Here is a 21,573-nt window from a genome sequence, read left to right as displayed (position 1 = left end):
ATCGTAGGTGCATGTCTACTGTGAGAGACATAATCTAAAAAAAAATCCAGAAATCACAATGTATGATTTTTTAACTATTTATTTGTATGATACAGCTGCAAATAAGTATTTGAACACCTGAGAAAGTCAATGTTAATATTTGGTACAGTAGCCTTTGTTTGAGGTCAAACGTTTCCTGTAGTTTTTCACCAGGTTTGCACACACTGCAGGAGGGATTTTGGCCCACTCCTCCACACAGATCTTCTCTAGATCAGTCAGGTTTCTGGCCTGTCTCTGAGAAACACCGGAGTTTGAGCTCCCTCCAAAGATTCTCTATTGGGTTTAGGTCTGGAGACTGGCTAGGCCACGCCAGAACCTTGATATGCTTCTTACAGAGCCACTCCTTGGTTATCCTGGCTGTGTGCTTCGGGTCATTGTCATGTTGGAAGACCCAGCCTTGCCCCATCTTCAATGCTTTAACTGAGGGAAGGAGGTTGTTCCCCAAAATCTCGCAATACATGGCCCCGGTCATCCTCTCCTTAATACAGTGCAGTCGCCCTGTCCCATGTGAAGAAAAACACCCCCAAAGCATGATGCTACCACCCCCATGCTTCACAGTAGTGATGGTGTTCTTGGGATGGTACTCATCATTCTTCTTCCTCCAAACACGTTTAGTGAAATTATGACCCAAAAGTTCTATTTTGGTCGCATCTGACCACATGACTTTCTCCCATGACTCCTCTGGATCATCCAAATGGTCATTGGCAAACTTAAGACGTGCCTGGACATATGCTGGTTTAAGCAGGGGAACCTTCCGTGCCATGCATGATTTCAAACCATGACGTCTTAGTGTATTACCATCAGTAACCTTGGAAATGGTGGTCTCAGCTCTTTTCAGGTCATTGACCAGCTCCTCCCGTGTAGTTCTGGGTTGATTTCTCACCTTCCTTAGGATCATTGAGACCCCACGAGGTGAGATCTTGCATGGAGCCCCAGTCCGAGGGAGATTGACAGTCATGTTTAGCTTTTTCCATTTTCTAATGATTGCTCCAACAGTGGACCTTTTTTCACCGAGCTGCTTGGCAATTTCCCTGTAGCCCTTTCCAGCCTTGTGGAAGTGTACAATTTTGTCTCTAGTGTCTTTGGACAGCTCTTTGGTCTTGGCCACGTTAGTAGTTGGATTCTTACTGATTGTATGGGGTGGACAGTTGTCTTTATGCAGCTAACGACCTCAAACAGGTGCATCTAATTTAGGATAGTAAATGTAGTGGAGGTGGACATTTTAAAGGCAGACTAACAGGTCTTTGAGGGTCAGAATTCTAGCTGATAGACAGGTGTTCAAATACTTATTTGCAGCTGTATCATACAAATAAATTGTTAAAAAATCATATATTGTGATTTCTGGATTTTTTTTTTAGATTATGTCTCTCACAGTGGACATGCACCTACGATGAAAATTTCAGACCCCTCCATGATTTCTAAGTGAGAGAACTTGCAAAATAGCAGGGTGTTCAAATACTTATTTTCCTCACTGTATATATGTGTCTCGCTCTTTACCTTCTATAAATGTATGCATTGTCTTCCATGGATCGAGTAGAAAAAAATGACCAAAGGTTTCTGACAAGTGAACCTATAATCCTTAACAGTATACTGCATGGCATGCAAGAACTACATCCCTGGATTTTTCCGTTCTTCCCCAATTTTGATGCAGACATGCAGTGAGACAAGAGCAAATTTTGTCCCCTACTGTTCCGCCTTGAATATATGAATATATTGTGATGCCACTCTAGTCGCTGTTACTCTCTTCTATGATAAATAAATGGTATTGGCAGGAATAGTCAAGTCTGCGTTCAAGACGTGTTTTGATTATGATTATTGTTGGAACATTTTCTAGCATAATTTATACCCTGTAGCAAATCTGTACAAACAGTCTTTTCAGTTAAGCAATTCTATATGCCACTTTTAACACGAGTTTGCAAATTAGCCTCGTTTATTTATTTATTTGTTTATTTGTTTGTTTATTTATTCATGTACTTTGCTGCTGATGAAGATCATGGTTTTCAGCTGCATGGCATGTCACTGTAATCTTTGTAACAAGGGGGTTTCCACCCTGCAAGCCTATACTCATTTGAAGATCAGTTCATTGGGTTTTCCTTACACACCATGCTAACACACTCGTATCAGTGTCATCGAATTTGTGCTTTTGACTACAATTTCCAGACCTGTTTAAGCAGGGTCTAAATACACACGGTTACTGGTGCATTGTTGTGAGCGAAACCGCTGCCTCAAGAATGAACTATCCTTCAAAGTCACTTAGATCTTTCTCTTTCCACCTTGATACGAAATCGAGGTTTGCTGAGCTGAGATTTGAGGTTTTTCCTTCATGGCACGGGAAGTGGTAAAGTGGTAAAGTGTTAATCGTGTTATCCCATCAGGCAATGCACCTAACCTGAAGCGTCTGCACTGTTTCCCCACTCGTTTATTCACTTTGTCATCTGTCAGTATATACAATAAAATCTTTGCCTTTTCCATTCCAAAAATACAACTGTAAAAATCGGGGTATATAATAATAATCACATGGTCAATTGCACATTGTTCATGCATATAAAATAGACATTGTTTGCAGTCGTAATGCCTCCATTTCTTTCTAAATTTTTATTTTGTTTTGTTTGATAAGGCCCTGTTTTGTGATGAAAATTACAAAAGGTTTGCACAGCAGGAAGCTTTCTACACACTTACTACTACCACCCACACCTACTACTGGACCCCATGACTGTGAGATAGCAGGCAAAACTGCATTCTTATACACACCGATGGGATTGACTAGAGTTTGCAACAAATGGTGCAAGAAAAGTGTCTTGTTGCTGATAATGGGGGGAAAAGATGAACAAATTAGTGAAGGTGGGCAGTGCTTATTTAAATAACCACACTTTACAATCATGATTAACATAGTGGCATCTCTAAACATACAAGATTTTTAAACTTGGATGCAGATTGACTTTGAAAGTAATAGACCATAAGAGGATATGGAGACTATATGCGAAATCATGTTATCGAGTATGTCATTCATTTTCTGTAACCAATCAAAACACTACATGAGGTGTTCAGGAATTCACTGTGGGTTGTGTACCACTGAAAATTACATTGCCAGAGACATGGTTCCAGTTCAAGTGGTTGCACGAGATTTAACAGCTTTTCAAAATTTGAAACCAAACATACACAGCGCCTAGGCAATAATAGGGGTGATTCCGTGAAATTCCGGAGTAAGAACGGGAGCTTTGAGGATGGATTTGTACTGTAGTTAATGTCAACAGTCTGCTACACTGATTAAGGACTACAGTTGCTTCTGCGGGGGGGGGGGGGGATCACTGCACCCCACAACATCGTTTATCTCTAATAAATGGACATTCGGTGCAACCCAGATGAGAATAATTTCCCTCTTGAGTCTGGTTCATCTCAGGGTTTCTTCCTTATGCCATCTCAGGGAGTTTTTCCTCGCCGCAGTCGCCACCAGCTCGCTCATCAAGAACATCTTATTCATTTTTATCACCACATTATCTGTTTAAAGCTGCTTTGAGACAATGTTCGTTGTTAAAAGCGCTATACAAATAAAAATGAATTAAATTACAGTGGAACCCGGTTATGTCGATGTCCTAGGGGGTCTCCAAAAAGCATCGAGGTAACCGATGATCGAGATAAACGAAAATCAAAATGGCGGCAATATATTAACGTGCTTGAAATTTCTTTATGTACATCTTCTTCTTCTTCTTCTTCTTCTTCTTCTTTCGGCTGCTCCCATTAGGGGTCGCCACAGCGGATCATCCGTCTCCATACCACCCTGTCCTCTATATCTGCCTCTTTTACACCAACTACCTGCATGTCTTCCCTCACCACATCCATGAACCTCCTCCTTGGCCTTCCTCTTTTCCTCCTACCTGGTGGCTCCATCTTCAGCATTTTTCTACCAATATAATTCATGTCCCTTCTCTGCACATGTCCAAACCATCTCAATCTCGCCTCCCTCACCTTGTCACCAAAACATCCTACATGTGCTGTCCCTCTAATAAACTCATTTCTAATCTTGTCCATCCTCGTCACTCCCAACGAAAACCTTAACATCTTCAGCTCTGCTACCTCCAGCTCCACCTCCTGTCTTTTACTCAATGCCACTGTCTCTAATCCATACAACATCGCAGGTCTCACCACAGTCCTATAAACTTTCCCTTTCATTCTTGCAGATACTCCTCTATCACAAATCACTCCTGTCACTCTTCTCCACCCACTCCACCCTGCCTGCACTCTTTTCTTTACTTCTCTAACACACTCTCCATTACTTTGCACTGTTGACCCCAGGTACCTGAACTCCTCCACCTTCTCCACCTCTTCTCCCTGCAACCGCATCACTCCACTGCCCTCCCTCTCATTCACACACATGTACTCTGTCTTACTCCTACTGACTTTCATTCCCCTTCTCTCCAGCGCATATCTCCACCTCTCCAGGCTCTTCTCAGCCTGCTCTCTACTCTCACCACAAATCACAATATCATCTGCAAACATCATAGTCCAGGGAGACTCCTGTCTGACCTCGTCCGTCAACCTGTCCATCACCACTGCAAACAGGAAAGGGCTCAGGGCCGATCCTTGATGCAGTCCAACCTTTACCCTGAACCAGTCTGTCGTACCTACTGCACACTTTACTGCCGTCACACTGTCCTCATACATGTCCTGCACCACCCTCACATACTTCTCTGACACACCTGACTTCCTCATACAATACCACAACTCCTCTCTCGGCACCCTGTCGTACGCTTTCTCTAAATCCACAAATACACAATGCAGCTCCTTCTGTCCTTCTCTATACTTCTCCATCAACATCCTCAAAGCAAATAAGGCATCTGTGGTGCTCTTCCTCGGCATGAAACCATACTGTTGCTCACAGATGGTCACCTCTTCTCTCAGCCTGGCTTCCACTACTCTTTCCCATAACTTCATGGTGTGACTGATCAACTTAATTCCCCTGTAGTTACTGCAGGTCTGCACATCTCCCTTATGCTTAAAGATCGGTACCAGCACACTCCTTCTCCATTCCTCAGGCATCCTCTCCCCTTCCAGAATCCTGTTAAACAATCTGGTTAAAAACTCCACTGCCATCTCTCCTAAACATCTCCATGCTTCTACCGGTATGTCATCTGGTCCAACCGACTTTCCATTCTTCATCCTCTTAATCGCTGCTCTCACTTCCTCCTTACTAATCCTATCTACATCCTGCTTCACCAACTCCACATCCTCCAACCTTCTCTCTCTCTGATTTTCCTCATTCATCAGCTGCTCAAAATACTCCCTCCATCTTCTCAACACACTCTCCTCACTAGTCAACACATTTCCCTCTCCATCCTTTATTGCTCTAACTTGCAGTACATCCTTCCCAGCTCGGTCCCTCTGCTTGGCCAATCGGTATAAATCCTTTTCTCCTTCCTTAGTGTCCAACCTCTTATACAGTTCCTCATATGCCTTTTCCTTGGCTTTCGCCACATCCCTTTTAACCTGCTGCCGCATCTCCTTGTAATCCTGCCTACTTTTCTCACCACTCTGTCGATCCCACTTCTGTTTTGCCAACCTCTTTCCCCTAATGCTCTCCTGCACTTCCTCATTCCACCACCACGTCTCCTTGTCTTGCTTTCTATTTCCAGATGTCACACCAAGTACTTTTCTAGCTGCCTCCCTCATCACTCCTGCAGTAGTTGCCCAATCATCCGGCACCTCTTCACCACCACCAAGCCCCTGTCTGACCTCTTCCCTGAACCTCACACTACACTCTTCCTCCTTCAGTTTCCACCATCTTATTCTTCTTTCAAACCTTATTTTCCTCCTCTTCTTCTTCGCCTCCAAAACCATCCTACAGACCACCATCCGATGCTGTCTAGCTACACTGTCCCCCGCCAACACCTTACAGTCTCCAATCTCCTTCAGGTTGCATCTCCTACACAGAAGATAATCCACCTGTGTGCACCTTCCTCCACTCTTATACGTCACCCTATGATCCTCCTTCTTCTTAAAATACGTGTTCACCACTGCCATTTCCATCCTTTTAGCAAAATCTACCACCATCTGCCCTTCCACATTCCTCTCCTTAAAACCATACCTACCCATCACCTCCTCATCACCTCTGTTCCCTTCACCTACATGCCCATTAAAGTCTGCCCCAATCACCAATCGTTCTTTCCTAGGTACACCATCTACCACTTCATCTAATTCACTCCAGAATCTTTCTTTCTCCTCCATCTCACAGCCAACTTGTGGAGCATAGGCACTGATGACATTTATCATCATCCCTTCAACTTCCACCTTCACGATCATCACCCTATCAGAAACTCTCTTCACCTCCACTACACTCTTACTGTACGCTTCCTTCAGAATCACCCCTACACCATTTCTCTTCCCATCCACACCATGATAAAACAGTTTAAACCCACCTCCAATGTTCCTGGCCTTACTCCCTTTCCACTTGGTCTCCTGAACACACAACACATCTACCTTTCTCCTCTCCATCATATCAGCTATCTCTCTCTCTTTACCAGTCATAGTACCAACATTTAAAGTACCAACCTGAACCTCTACTCTCCTACACTGCTCCTTTTCCTGCCGTCTCTGTAGACGCCTTCCTCCTCTCCTTCTCCTCCTTCGGCCAACAGTAGCCCAATTTCCACCGGTACCCTGTCGGCTAACGATACCTGTGGCGGTCGTTGTTAACCCGGGCCTCGACCGATCCGGTATGAAATTCTCATTTGTGATCCGCATATTTGATTTGGCACATGTTTTACGCTGGATGCCCTTCCTAACGCAACCCTCCCCATTTACCCGGGCTTGGGACCGGCACTAAGAGTACACTGGCTTGTGCCCCCCTAATGGCTGGGTTAAATTTCTTTATGTACATGATGTGCGTTAATAAATGAGAATGTGCATGCACGTGTTTTTGAAGGGTTTTTTTTACACAACAGCGTTGCCGCGATTTGTTTGATGAAGGCATGTTATAAAAATACATACAGTACATGTTTATCTGTCAGGAATCCACCTGCCACGCCCCCTTCGGCCCCCTTCAGCGTGGCAGGTGTTTTCTCGGCCGCTTTCTCTGAAGCTCCCGGCTTCAATCGCGCACATATGGTGCTCGTTTATCATCATCACCAGCTCCTATTTAAACTTCCACACTCTCACTGTCTGTTATTGTTGGTATATGTTGGTTCACGGCGGTCGTTGTTATCGCTCATTCGTATCCGGGTACGTGTCTTCCCACCGGCACTCTCTCAACGGCTGCTCTTTTCTTCCCAAAGCGCATCGCGGATTCACCCCCCCGATCCTGCCGGTGTTCATTCTATGCTTTTGCTGGTCATCCCACGTTCTCCCGTGTGCTGTTCAGCGCCGCGCTTCTACTTTCGCCTCCCGTTCATCGCATGCCTTTTGGTTTTAAATGTTATATGTGCACTAACTAACAGCAGAGATTCACCAGTATACAATAAAACACCTGGAGCAGCTGTAAGGTTTGATTTTTCCGCCACTTCCGCGAGTTCTTCTGCGGCTGCACCGCGATAACCGACATTAAATGGCAAATTTTTCCCCCCTTGTGCTCGAGATATCAGGGTTCGGCGACATAAAAAAAAAAGTCGACATAACCGATAAGAAATGCTTAGAAAAAGCGAGAATTTGGCGGTTCCACTTCAAAAACGTCGACTTAATAGGGTTGTCGAGGTAACCGAGGGCGAGATAACCGGGTTCCACTGTACTACTTCAACGAAACCTGTATGCATGAGGTGCAGGCAGTTTTGCTTTTTTCTTGTTGTTTGTACTGCACAGTTCACTTGATTTTTGTTGTTCTTAATTAAATGCATCAGTTTCAAATAATAAATACCCTGTCCTTTAATTAGGGATGTATGATATATGCATATCGTGTACAATAACATCGTAATTGTTGTTTTAATGACATGCGCTTTGACATTATCGAGTAAATTGCAAAACCCTAACAAAACACACCTACAGGGTGACCGCATACATCACGTGATGAAGTCTAGACAGTTCGACTTGTGAATGCATTCTTTCCCTGCATGATTGAAACTATGAAAATGCATTTAGAATTCAAGAAATATGCCAGAAAATATGTATGATTTCATATAGTTAATTAAAATCACATGCAAAGTGCAATTTGTTCTCTAAGATTCAGCACGATTACAAATGTGATATTGATATTATTCAACAGTTCAATAAACAAGACATGAATGATTAAATGTAAGACTTTGTCTTCTCTGTCACTGCTGTGAACTGACCACCACCCAGAATATGAAAAATATAAAAAACAATACGGAATCCGCTGTTCACAGTAGTCATTAATGTACCAGCATAATAACACACTCAAATATAGTTTAATTACGTTATGGACAAAAAATTATTAATTAAAGAATCATGTTCAAAATCATGCAACATTATCGTCAAAATTCCAGAAAATATTATATATATATATATATATATATATATATATATATATATATATATATATATATATATATATATATATATATATAATATTTTTTTAATTATTATTATTATTTTATTTATTTTTTTTTTTTTTTCTCCTCCAATTTTCCTCGAATACCCCTAATGGAGACCATCTGAAATCTAGAATGTGTTTTTCCCAGATAACGCAGTCAGTCAAACATGAGCACAGTTCACTTGGAAGAAAATCTAGTTGAATGAAGGGGAAAGGACATGAGTTGTGTTATTCTTTTTTTTAAGCTTCCTGCTAGAATTTTTCTCTCAGCAGTGTTGGTACTCATGTATTTAATGATTTAACTCACTCAAAAAACCGAATTAAAGTTGCAGGTTTGTTTGTATTAAATAAATTTTTTCCATGTAACGATTTGCCCTTGAGTGCATGTACGATCATGAACTAAACGCCGTCTGACTGGTCAGATTCAGCTCAACTATATTATAAAACTTTTTTCTTGCGATTTTTGCAGCATTGCCATAGATGAGAAGGGGGAAAAGACAGTTTCAATAGTGGCTTTTAAACTGCGTCATTAAGCGAAATGACGTCAATGCAGCGCCCCCTAAGTGTCAGTGAATACGAGTTCATTTTTACTGATCAGACCAGTGAGGGGAAAAAACCCATGATGATTTAAATACTCCTGTTTATTTTCCCTTGCTAATGTGTCGTAATGTGCGATTTGGATTAAAGCCATGGCAGTAACGATAATCCTGGGAATTATGTTCAATCATGTTCAATTTTCTTCGAGTTTTGCACACAGCTATAACAACTTGGTTAGAATAAGTTTTTGCAGCATTATGGTGCATAAAATTCAAATTTGGCAGAAAAGCACTTGATTAGTGCCAAGAAAACAATGATGTCTGTCTGTCTGTCTGTCTGTCTGTCTGTCTGTCTGTCTGTCTGTCTGTCTGTCTGTCCATTTATTCATTTATATGTTTTTTTTATTTAAACAATTTACTGCATTCATGCATTTATTCATTATCCATCTATCTATCTGTCTGTCTGTCTGTCTGTCTGTCTGTCTGTCTGTCTGTCTGTCTGTCTGTCCGTCCATCTATCAATCTATACATTTATTCATTTATTTGTTTGTTTATTTAAACAATTTCTTGTTCTGCATTCATGCATTTATTCACTATATGTCTGTCTGTCTGTCTGTCTGTCTGTTTGTCTGTCTGTGTCTGTACATTTATTTATTTTTTTGTTTGTTTGTTTGTTTATTTTAATAATTATTCGTGCATTGCGAGTTGCTGTTGAAGCCTTTAGGAAAGCAACATTTTCGGACTTCTCTAAACTTTGCTCTTTTTGTGTGCATGTAGGAAGCAGGAGGAGAGAACGCAACTACCCACGGACCCTCAGAGGACCGAAAGGAGAAGGTGCCCAGCCCTCACCTCAGCCAGCTGGTGGTTCTGACTGCCAGTAGCACTCTGTATGGGTTAGCAGAGCGTGTCGTCGCAACAGAGTCACTGTAAGAGTACCACTTTGTTTTAAAAATCCAAACATTTACTAGGCCAGGGGTCATGGCAGTCTGCAATCCAGATGCAAACCCAGCAAAAATATTATTTACCAGACTGAATTGTGTAACTGCGAATATCTCGTAGCAAAGACAATGAGCACATGGGGAAATAAAACTAGCTGCAGTTCATTAGCTCGAAACTTGATCCAGCTCAGGCCAGCTGGACCAGATCTTCTGTTGCAGTGTATCCAGTCACAAACATTTATTTAGCTGAAGGCAGCTCACCAGGTCAGTGGTAAATCATCTGGACACCAAACTGAAATTTTGTTATGTTTCCACACGGCTGGATTTAATTGCCGGATCTGTGCATCATGGTGGATTTTGGTGGTTGATTTGAGACCTGATTTGAGACATCAGTAAACAATATTTTTTTTATATATATCCGAGTTAAGAAAGGACGTCGTGAATAAACGTGTGTTGCATTAAAGGGTTTAATTTCACCTCTTTTATATTTATTTATTCAAATTTTTACTAAAAATGGTCAAACCGAAATGCGCACCGCATTAATCGCGCGTTAATAAAATTAGTGCCATTAAAATTAATTTGCATTAACTCGTTCTTAACTCATTCAATTTGATAGCCCTAATTTAAATGTATGGAAGAAAATTCCAGACAACATTCAAAAGGAATTGCAAATTGTATTCGCAATTCTGTTTTCCATATGTGGACGCATACATTGTCATAATCCAAAAGCATTTTGCAAATCTCAAATTTCTGTCTTCGTTTTCCACTTCCAATCTGTCATTTAAGTATATATTACATTATATGTCATTGGGAGTATATTATTGGGCGTCTTCGTATTGGGAAGTGACATCACTTAGAGTCGACGGCTAACATTTCGCGGAATGTTTGGAACAATGGTGGTAATGCAGGACATTATGATGCTCACGTAGTAAGTTAATGAACGTCCATACTTTACAGATTTCCTTTTACCCAGAAGTCATTAAGTTTTGTGTGTGTGTGTATGTATATGTATGTATGTGTGTGTGTGTGTGTGTGTGTGTGTGTATATATATATATATATATATATATATATATATATATATATATATATATATATATATATATATATATATATATATATATATACACACAGTAAGGAAAATAAGTATTTGAACACCCTACTATTTTGCAAGTTCTCCCACTTAGAAATCATGGAAGGGTCTGAAATTGTCATCGTAGGTGCATGTCCACTGTGAGAGACATGATCTAAAAAAGAAAATCCAGAAAACACAATGTATGATTTTTAAACTATTTATTTGTATGATACAGCTGCAAATAAGTATTTGAACACCTAAGAAAGTCAATGTTAATATTTGGTGCAGTAGCCTTTGTTTGCAATTACAGAGGTCAAACGTTTTCTGTAGTTTTTCACCAGGTTTGCACACACTGCAGGAGGGATTTTGGCCCACTCCTCCACACAGATCTTCTCTAGATCAGTCAGGTTTCTGGCCTGTCGCTGAGAAACACTGAGTTTGAGCTCCCTCCAAAGATTCTCTATTGGGTTTAGGTCTGGAGACTGGCTAGGCCACGCCAGAACCTTGATATGCTTCTTACAGAGCCACTCCTTGGTTATCCTGGCTGTGTGCTTCGGGTCATTGTCATGTTGGAAGACCCAGCCTCGACCCATCTTCAATGCTCTAACTGAGGGAAGGAGGTTGTTCCCCAAAATCTCGCAATACATGGCCCCGGTCATCCTATCCTTAATACAGTGCAGTTGCCCTGTCCCATGTGCAGAAAAACACCCCCAAAGCATAATGCTACCACCCCCATGCTTCACAGTAGGGATGGTGTTCGTGGGATGGTTCTCATCATTCTTCTTCCTCCAAACACGTTTAGTGGAATTATGACCCAAAAGTTCTTGTTTGGTCTCATCTGACCACATGACTTTCTCCCATGACTCCTTTGGATCATCCAAATGGTCATTGGCAAACTTAAGACGTGCCTGGACATGTGCTGGTTTAAGCAGGGGAACCTTCTGTGCCATGCATTATTTCAAACCATGACGTCTTAGTGTATTACCAACAGTAACCTTGGAAACGGTGGTCCCAGCTCTTTTCAGGTCATTGACCAGCTCCTCCGGTGTAGTTCTGGGCTGATTTCTCACCTTCCTTAGGATCATTGAGACCCCACGAGGTGAGATATTGCATGGAGCCCCAGTCCGAGGGAGATTGACAGTCATGTTTAGCTTCTTCCATTTTCTAATGATTGCTCCAACAGTGGACCTTTTTTCACCAAGCTGCTTGGCAATTTCCCCGTAGCCCTTTCCAGCCTTGTGGAGGTGTACAATTTTGTCTCTAGTGTCTTTGGACAGCTCTTTGGTCTTGGCCATGTTAGTAGTTGGATTCTTACTGATTGTATGGGGTGGACAGGTGTCTTTATGCAGCTAACGACCTCAAACAGGTGCATGTAATTTAGGATAATAAATGTAGTGGAGGTGGACATTTTAAAGGCAGACTAACAGGTCTTTGAGGGTCAGAATTCTAGCTGATAGACAGGTGTTCAAATACTTATTTGCAGCTGTATCATACAAATAAATAGTTTAAAAATCATACATTGTGTTTTCTGGATTTTCTTTTTTAGATTATGTCTCTCACAGTGGACATGCACCTACGATGACAATTTCAGACCCCTCCATGATTTCTAAGTGGGAGCCCTTGCAAAATAGCAGAGTGTTCAAATACTTATTTTCCTCACTGTATATACACACACACACACACACACACACACACACACACACACACACCGTATTTTCCGGACTATAAGCCGCTACTTTTTTATCTATCTATATATATATATATATATATAAAGCTCAAATACCACTGACTCACTCACTCACTCATCACGAAATCTCAAAAACCACTGAACGGATTGCAATGAAATTTGGAACATACCTTCCTCGTGGGTCTTAGGCGCTCACTAAGAAAGGGTTTTAAAAAAATTCGCCCTGGATCGCGGCTACCTCGCGAAAAACGCGATTTCTCACGCATTGTAAACTCTTCGGAATAACAGTACGGATCCTCATGAAACTTACTACATTGTTTCTTATTACATGTTAGATGCACGATAAAAATTCTTTTTAAAGTAGTTCGCCCTGTATCGGTACTACAAACTACAACGTTATTTGTTGACGTTACGTTCTGATCTCTGATCATCCAGTCCTGCTCAGTGCTTACGGATTATTGCCATATTGCTTAGCGTTCTGCCTTCCGTAGCGAAGCATGGGTACTTTCAGCTATATATATATATTAGGGGTGTAACACGTATTTATACTTAAATGCAGACCGCAAGTTTGTTTATCCTTTGCCTCACACTTTTAGCTCATTCTTTTTATTATTAAACCTAAATTGAACCTGAAATTTGAACATACACAACAATGCCACAGTATTTCCTGTACCGGAAATACATTTTGGCAGGATTTTCACTTCGAGAAATTCTTGACGCTGGACATAAAACACTGGAAAATCCAGAGCGCTTGCATTAACCGCCAACCAGGAATTTTATGTTTTGCATCTCCCAGACTAAAAATATAATCTGTATAACTCTCTGCTGGGGAGATTATTAGAAAAACACAGTTTTTAATTTACATTTACATTTACATTTGCGGCATTTAGCAGACGCTACAAAAGTGCTTTGAGTCTCTAGCAATGAATAAATCTACACTGGTACACAAGATTACAAACTTAATATAAATATAACTCTTGAATTCTACAAAGCAAACTTGGAAAGTGCTAATTTAAGTATTTTAGTAAGAGGTGGGTCTTCAACCGTCGCTTGAACTTTTGTTAAAGTGCTAATAACTGTGCTACTTGGGAAAGACTAAGGTCTTTGGACAGCTGTTTGCACATTAAGTACGTAGAATTTCATTTTATCACCTACAGTAGGTGCCAGAACAGAAAGAGTCTTGATTTAGGCCTGTCTTGTAACCCTGGTGGGAGCAGTTTTAGAGAATCTGATGGAGCACGGTGCAGTGCAGGGTGTTATAAAGGGCTTAAGTTGGGGGAGATCTGATCTAGTTGTATCTGAGGCAGCTACAGGAAGCCAGCAAGAGGAATATAGCAATGGGGTGGTATGGGAGCAGCTGAGTTTTGTCTCTGTCTGTCAGTACTCTTATCACACGCAGTAGGATAAAAATCACATGCACATGCTTTGAATGATTTTTACTGTAATGAGAGTGACTGTGATTCCTGTGAGGTGCTGTTTATATTTAGTTTCTCTTCTAGTTTGTCTCTCTGCAAAAGGCTCAGTAGGCATAAAAATCTGTAGGACAGACAGTGTCTATCTTCTAGTTGTTTCATGTCCTGTTCATATTGAGCACCAGTGCACATCTCTATTTTGTAATGTCTTCTAATGTTAAAATGCTGAAGTTCGTATCTCCTTTCATTCAGCCAGTAACATGACTTTACATATCAGCTGAACGGCTACTGTTTAGCATTTGGTCATTTTAGCTTCACATCTGTTTCACATCCTGTCAGAGTAATTAGTGTAGAAAAAAACTTTTTTACCCAGCCTCAGTACCCTATAATACCTCTGTACACTGCCTTTAGTACCCTGCCTCGGTGTCCTGTTTTTTTTTTTTTTTTTTTTTTTAACCATGGCTCATTATCTTATTTTAGTACCTTTTCATAGTTCACTTATTTACTCTACCCCAGTACCCTGTCTAGGTAACCTATTTTGGTTGCCTGCCTCAGTACCCTTTTTTAATACATTGGTACACTGCTTTTAGTACTCTGCATCAGCCACTTATAATTACACAATTTTAGTACCCTGTCTAAGTATCCTATTTTAGTAGCCTGCCTCGGTACACTATTTTAGGGCCATGCCTCATTACCATTCCCCAGAACCCTGTCTCAGTACCCTATTTTAGTACCCTGCTTTAGTACCCTATAGTACATCAGAATCTTGTCTTGGTACCCTGCCTCAGGACCCTTTTTTTAATTTTATTAACAAAATATATATATTTTACCTATGCTATGGTACCCTATGGTACATCAGAGCCCTGTTTTGGTACCCTGTTTTAGTATACTATTTCAGGACCCAAACTCATTACACTTTCTGAGAACTCTGTATCAGCACCCTATTTTAGTACCCTGCTTCAGTACCCTATAGTATCTTTGAACCCTGTCTCTGTACCCTACCTCAGGATCCTGCCTCGGCACGGTGCCTTAGTGGTGGATTTATTTTTACCAGTTAGTTATATGAGTGAAAAAGCGCTTCATAGAGGCGGGAACTTCTGTCATTTGTCTTCTAGCAGTTAGAGAAAGAAATGGGGGCAGGTCCTCTGAGGCCGACCCCACTCACATAGGTAACTATGGTCATATGTTCCTTGAGCGAAAGCCCAGATTACTCGCCAAATTGCTGCGCTCTGGGTTTTTTTTTTTTCTTTCCAGGATCAGTTTTATCCATTAAACGCTACAGTATTGTGGATTCTGATGACTTGCCTGCATCTTCACTAATCCAAATGAGGGCCAACCTCTGGATGACTTCTGGACTGTTAAATCACCTTTTGCCTTGAAATCCTTTTCTTGACATTCAGCTGTTTTTTTCTTTTTTGCATTTTTTTTCTTTTCTCAACTCTTATCTTCTCTGTCTCGCATGCTATATTTCTTTCCCACTTCCTGTCACACAAAAAAAATCCCTGGATCTGAGTGACTGAAGAGCTGAAGAGCTGCATGCCCTAATCCAGAGTTTAGAGATACAGCCATCTAGGATGCCAGATGGCATTTGGAACACGCCAGGCTTAAAGCCTACAATAATACATCTCGCAGTTGATGGGAAAACTGTGAAGGAACTTCATTGTGGATTTCCGTACATTTGTAACGTGCCTGTTCTTGATCGCTTGGCGCTGAGTGCTAGTTGATATTCCTGGTAGCCCTCCATTTGAAGCATGCACATGCTCTGAATGTACGCCATTTAATAGTTCCATTACCACAGGGCACATTTCAGGAGAGGTGAGCTCCAGTACCACACTCTCTCATGCTTAATGGAATACTCAATGAAGTCCAGAAAAACCTGTGCAGGGATCATGATAAGAGGTGACAAAGATAAGGGCAGGAAACAGAGCTGCTCATTAACGTCTAAGCTGCATAGTTATACCAGCATGACCTGAATAAGTTCAGACGACAGGTTTCTAATCTCCACCTCATATCTCGGCTAAATTGTTTTCTACTTCTCGTTTCATATTGTTTTTGAATACACCATCAATAATTCATGTAGGTTCATGTGAGAATGTATTTACAGTCCACTGAATTGCATCAGAATTTAGTTTCTACATGTAGTAGCTTGTAATAGATTATTTTATTGTAGTGTCGTTATCACTCGTTTTCTGTTTATGAATGATAAATAGCTCACTGATTACATACTCTATTTTTCTATTATTAGTTAAAAATGTTGAAACCAGATACATTGTAACAAACATTATCTAATAGGCTGCTATAATATTAATCTAAAACAACTGACACCACATTTATAAATTCTGATGTTATAAATGTGGAGGTTTTATCGCACTTGCTTCAAAAGAATGTTTTCTTATCTCCGTTTTATTATTATTATTTTTTTAACGTTTTCTTTCTGCACTTTGGTCTAAGTTTCTTCACTTTTTGAATGATTCTTTACTTAAAAAATTTTTTTTTTTCTTTTTTCCCCAAAAAGGTAAAACCTGAGTGAAGAGTCAATATTATCTTGTGGTAGCTGCTTTCCATAATTCAAATACCTCTTCAAGTCTGGGCTTTGGCTGGACCACTCAAGGACATTTACAGAGTTGTCCTATAGCCACTCCTTTGTTATCTTGACTGTGCTTAGGGTTGTTCTCTTGTTCGGATGATTAACTGTTGCCCCAGTCCGAGGTCCAGAGTGTTCTAGAGCAGGTTTTCATTAAGGATGTCTTTGTACATTGCTGCATTCATCTCTCCCTCGATCCTGACTTATCTCCCAGTTCCTGCTGCTGAAAAACATCCCAACAGCATGATGCTGCCACCACCATGCTTTACTCTAAGGATGGTATTGGCCAGTTGATGAGCGGGGCCTGGTTTCCTCCAGACATGACGTTTGGCATTCAGACCAAAAACTTTAATCTTTGTTTCTCATGGTCTGGGAGTCCTTCAGTTGCCTTTTGGCAAACTCTAGACAGGCTTCCTTCATTTTCTTCAATCTTTGTTTCTCATGGTCTGAGAGTCCTTCATGTGCATTTTTCTGAGTAGTGGCTTCTGTCAAGCCATTCTACTATACAGGCCTGATTGGTGGAGTGCTGAAGATATGGTTGTTCTTCTGGAAGGTTCTCTCTCCACAGAGAAATGCTGGAGCTCTTTAATAGTGACCATCGGGTTCTTGATCACCTCCCTGAGGTCCTTCTACCCGGATTTCTTAACTTGTGCCTCAATACAATCCTGTCTCAAAGGTCTACAGACAGTTTCTTGGACTTCATGGCTTGGTTTGTGCTCTGACATGCACTGTTAACTGTAGGACATCATATAGACAGGTGTGTACCTTTCCACAGCTTGTCCAATCAACTGAATTTACCACAGGTGGAATTCAATCAAGTTGTAGAAACATCTAAAGGATGATTAGTGGATACTGGATGCACCTGAGCTCAATTCTGAGTATCATGGCAAAGTCTGTGAATACCTACAGTACAGACCAAAAGTTTGGACACACCTTCTCATTCAAAGAATTTTCTTTATTTTCATGACTATGAAAATTGTAGAGTCACACTGAAGGCATTAAAACTATGAATTAACATGTGGAATTATATATGGAATTATATACATAACAAAAAGTGTAAAACAACTGAAAATATGTCATATTGTAGGTTCTTCAAAGTAGCCACCTTTTGCTTAGATTACTGCTTTGCACACTCTTGGCATTCTCTTGATGCCTACTTTGAAGAACCTACAATATGACATATTTTCAGTTCACTTTTTCGTTATGTATATAATTCCACATGTGTTAATTCATAGTTTTGATGCCTTCAGTGTGAATCTACAATTTTCATAGTCATGAAAATAAAGAAAACTCTTTGAATGAGCAGGTGTGTCCAAACTTTTGGTCTGTACTGTATATATATATATATATATATATATATATATATATATATATATATATATATATATATATATATATATATATATATATATTATATATATTGATTATTATATATTGGTCTGTACTGTATGTGATTTTAAACACACACATAAAATGTGTTGAACATATTTGTGTTTATGTAAACAAGGCAATAATTGCATTTAAAAGTAATTGCAATCCAATTGTCCTGAAAGTCACCAACACGCTGTATAAAATCCCTTTGATTTATCATTTAGTTCTTTATCATGTAATGATACAGTTGACATTTGCATTAAGTTCATTTTAATTGATTCTGTAATAAGTAAAATCTTCATTGTATGACTATTAATAATGAATAATGCGAAAATCGCTTTGTAAATATTATTTCTCGGGGAACATGTCAGTCATGACATTTGAGAAACATGAGCCTCAGTGTTACATTCGACGGGAATGTGACTGTTCTTATGTTATATCTGAAACAATCACTGATTGATGTGTGTTTCCATTTTTTTAATTAGCATGAAAAATGTACACTTTCTGCTCCGCCATCTGAGCGTGACAGATAATTCAACTGCGGTTATTTTGACCAAATCTATCAGTCCAGTTCATCATCTCTGGTCGAAGCATGACATTCATTATTTTATAAAGAGCTAGCAAATGAAAACATCGTCTTTATCCTGGCAGACTGTTTTTACAGCCGTGTTTATTCCTTATATACCTGACAGGATTTTTCCAGACAAAAGGCGTGGACAAGGTTATATTGTAATACAAATAAATACATTTCTGTGCCATCTAAAATATATTACAGCCAGAAAAGAAAGACTCATTTTGGTCATAACCTTTTTTTTTTTTTTTTTCCATCTCTTTCGCCTGAATTCAGGCACAGCGACATCTGACAGGTTTTCCCAGACTGCCACACAAATACAACTGTCTAGATCTTGTTGTTTGTTGCAGCTCTGTTACTCTGGAAACTTGTTAGCACTCCACAGGTACATGGTCATGCACAGTGCATGTGTGAGCAAAGATAAAGCTGATTTGCGGATCGATGTGGACATTTCCAGGCACAGCATGGTCACATTGGCAGGCTTCTGAGGTGCAGTCCTTATTCCAGCTTGTCCAAAATAGTCCTAATAGAATGACGACAGTTTCGAGGGCATTCTCAGCTGTATAACACTGTCTGATTTGGATTATGCAAAAGATGCGATGAGGGTATTAATGTGTGCGTGGGTGCGTGTCCTCTACATCGTCTCTACGTGTATCCTTTTAGCTTGACAGCAGTTCATTTATTGCCGTTCCCGATGACAAGTTCGGGGTGTGCTCTGAATTATTGCTGACCCTCAGCCAAACACATTAGTGTTAAATGACCTTACACCAGGCAGTAGGAAATGCAATGTGGTCGTATGTCTTTTTTTTTTTAAAGTGCAGGGCCACAGCTGAATGTGAATCCTTATACAAAAAAGGATCAATCTGCATCAATCAGCTGCTTTACCAAGTGTAAAAACTGTATTTTTTTTTTTTTTTTTTTTTTAGCGTTTCTTTCCAGTGCACTTGACCTTGTATTTAAGCATGCTCCTTTAGAACTGCTAAGTTGTTTTCCCTTGAACATCAACAGAAAGTGTTTACCGGGCTGAAGGTAATGTTAAATAGGACTGTAAGTGGAAACTGTATACACACACACACACAGAGGTGTGAAAAATCAATGTTCAGTGGAAACACCTTTTGCCTGCAAAACAGCATCAATTTTTCTATGTACACTTCCACACAGTTTTTGAAAAAAAAAACTTAGTCCTATAAACTTTCCCTTTCACTCTCACAGATACTCTTCTATCACACATCACTCCTTCTATCACTCTTCTCCACCCACTCCACCTGCCTGCACTCTTTTCTTCACTTCTCTAACACACTCTTCATTACTTTGCACTGTTGACCCCAGGTACCTGAACTCCTCCACCTTCTCCAACTCTTTTTCCCTGCAACTGCACCACTCCACTGCCCTCCCTCTCATTCACACACATGTACTCTGTTTTACTCCTACTGACTTTCATTCCTCTTCTTTCCAGCACCTACCTTTTAACTACCGCTTTATTATCATCCAATATATTTTCTCATATTTTATATATATATATATATATATATTTTTTTTTTTTATATTTATAAGATAAGATAAACTTTTATTTGTCCCACAGTGGGAAAATGTACATGTTACAGCAGCAAAAAGAAAACGTGCAAATATGAAGTGGAAACACAGTACAAAATATATGCAGTACAGTATATAAATACAAATGGTATATAAAAACAACACTACTAGGAGTAGTTACACTATCAAACAAACAAATTGCACTACAGTCGGTAATGTGTTTAGCTTCTTGGTGACGTTAAAAAGTCACTAGTGAAGTAACCCTCGTTCTTTCCGCAGTGTGTTCCTGGCCGAGCAGTTTGAGCTTCTCCAGCCTCATCTGGACACCATGATGCCTCCAGCCAAGAAGCCTTTTCTGCAACAGTTCTACTCCCAGGTCAGCATGCTTCAATTCTATTTCTGGATTTGCCCTTTTGTGTCTTCTTCATCAAAACCTATCAGTTCATTCTCTCCCACTCTCTTTCTCTCTCTCTCTCTCTCTCTCTCTCTCTCTCTCTCTCTCTCTCTCTCTCTCTGTGTCTGGGTGATACGGGGCAGTGGTGATGTCACGTTCACGCTTGTTATCAGAGCTTTAAACTGCTGCTACTATGTTTGGATCTCATTCGTCCTCTTTACAGGAATGATAAATATAGCCACGATTTTCTGGACACAGTTTTAGTCCAGTCCTCAACTAAATGACCTTCATAACTTCTCTGTATCGCATCAATGCACAGACCTTTTGCTGGAATTCAGGATTTTTTTGTGCTTAGTTGCTTGTGTGTGTGTGTGTTTATGTGCTTGAGTGTGTTGCGGTTTGTTCTGTATAAATGAGGTGTTCACATATCGTTGACTGCAAAAGATCTCTATCTCTATATTAGGAATTAATAATTTAAACAAAATGACTTTTCCAAATATGAAGGGGAGTTCAATTCAAACCGGGACTTTTGAGTTTATAAAATAAAAGAACAGAGTGGAAACTTCATTTATTTTTGACACACTCCCCTGCTACATTTAGAACATTTTTCTGATGTCTATGTAACATCTGGAATGATTCAGCATAGAAAGATTTGTCAGTACACCTGAACCATCCTAGGACAGTCTGCTTTACTTCATCATCAGGGAACCCCCACGACCGGGATCGTCACTGACGGCCATCTTTGAAATGTTTACACCGTTCAAATGTTGGCCATCTTGATTACGGTCTATGGACTATCAGTAACAGGACACACCCACCACTTACTCCTGTGTGTGGTACCGCAACACCAGCATCCATTTTTATACCTGTAAAATGAATAGTCCCAGTTTGACTCGAACGCCCCTAGTGTAATTGATGGTAAACAAAGAGGCAATGATGAGAATTAAAGGTGGGAATAC

The 21,573-nt window shown here is 40.2% G+C and overlaps 1 protein-coding gene across 5 annotated transcripts in view; it reads left to right on the top strand.

Moving 5' to 3' along the window:
- The window catches only part of vps50 (VPS50 subunit of EARP/GARPII complex), a 207,510-nt gene that overhangs the window by 162,905 nt on the left and 23,032 nt on the right, over positions 1–21,573 (top strand). For all 5 annotated transcript variants that reach the window (XM_083523569.1, XM_083523567.1, XM_083523570.1 and 2 more), the window contains 2 exons: positions 9,829–9,977; positions 20,500–20,596. In XM_083523569.1, coding sequence (XP_083379695.1) covers positions 9,829–9,977; positions 20,500–20,596 — 246 coding nt within the window. The remainder of the gene's footprint in view (positions 1–9,828; positions 9,978–20,499; positions 20,597–21,573) is intronic.

The sequence above is a fragment of the Silurus aristotelis genome (genome assembly GCF_946808225.1).
Source record: "Silurus aristotelis genome assembly, chromosome: 21".
Taxonomy (NCBI): Eukaryota; Metazoa; Chordata; class Actinopteri; order Siluriformes; family Siluridae; genus Silurus; species Silurus aristotelis.
Note: the sequence above shows the minus strand (reverse complement) of the source record. Positions and strands in the feature narration are given on the sequence as shown.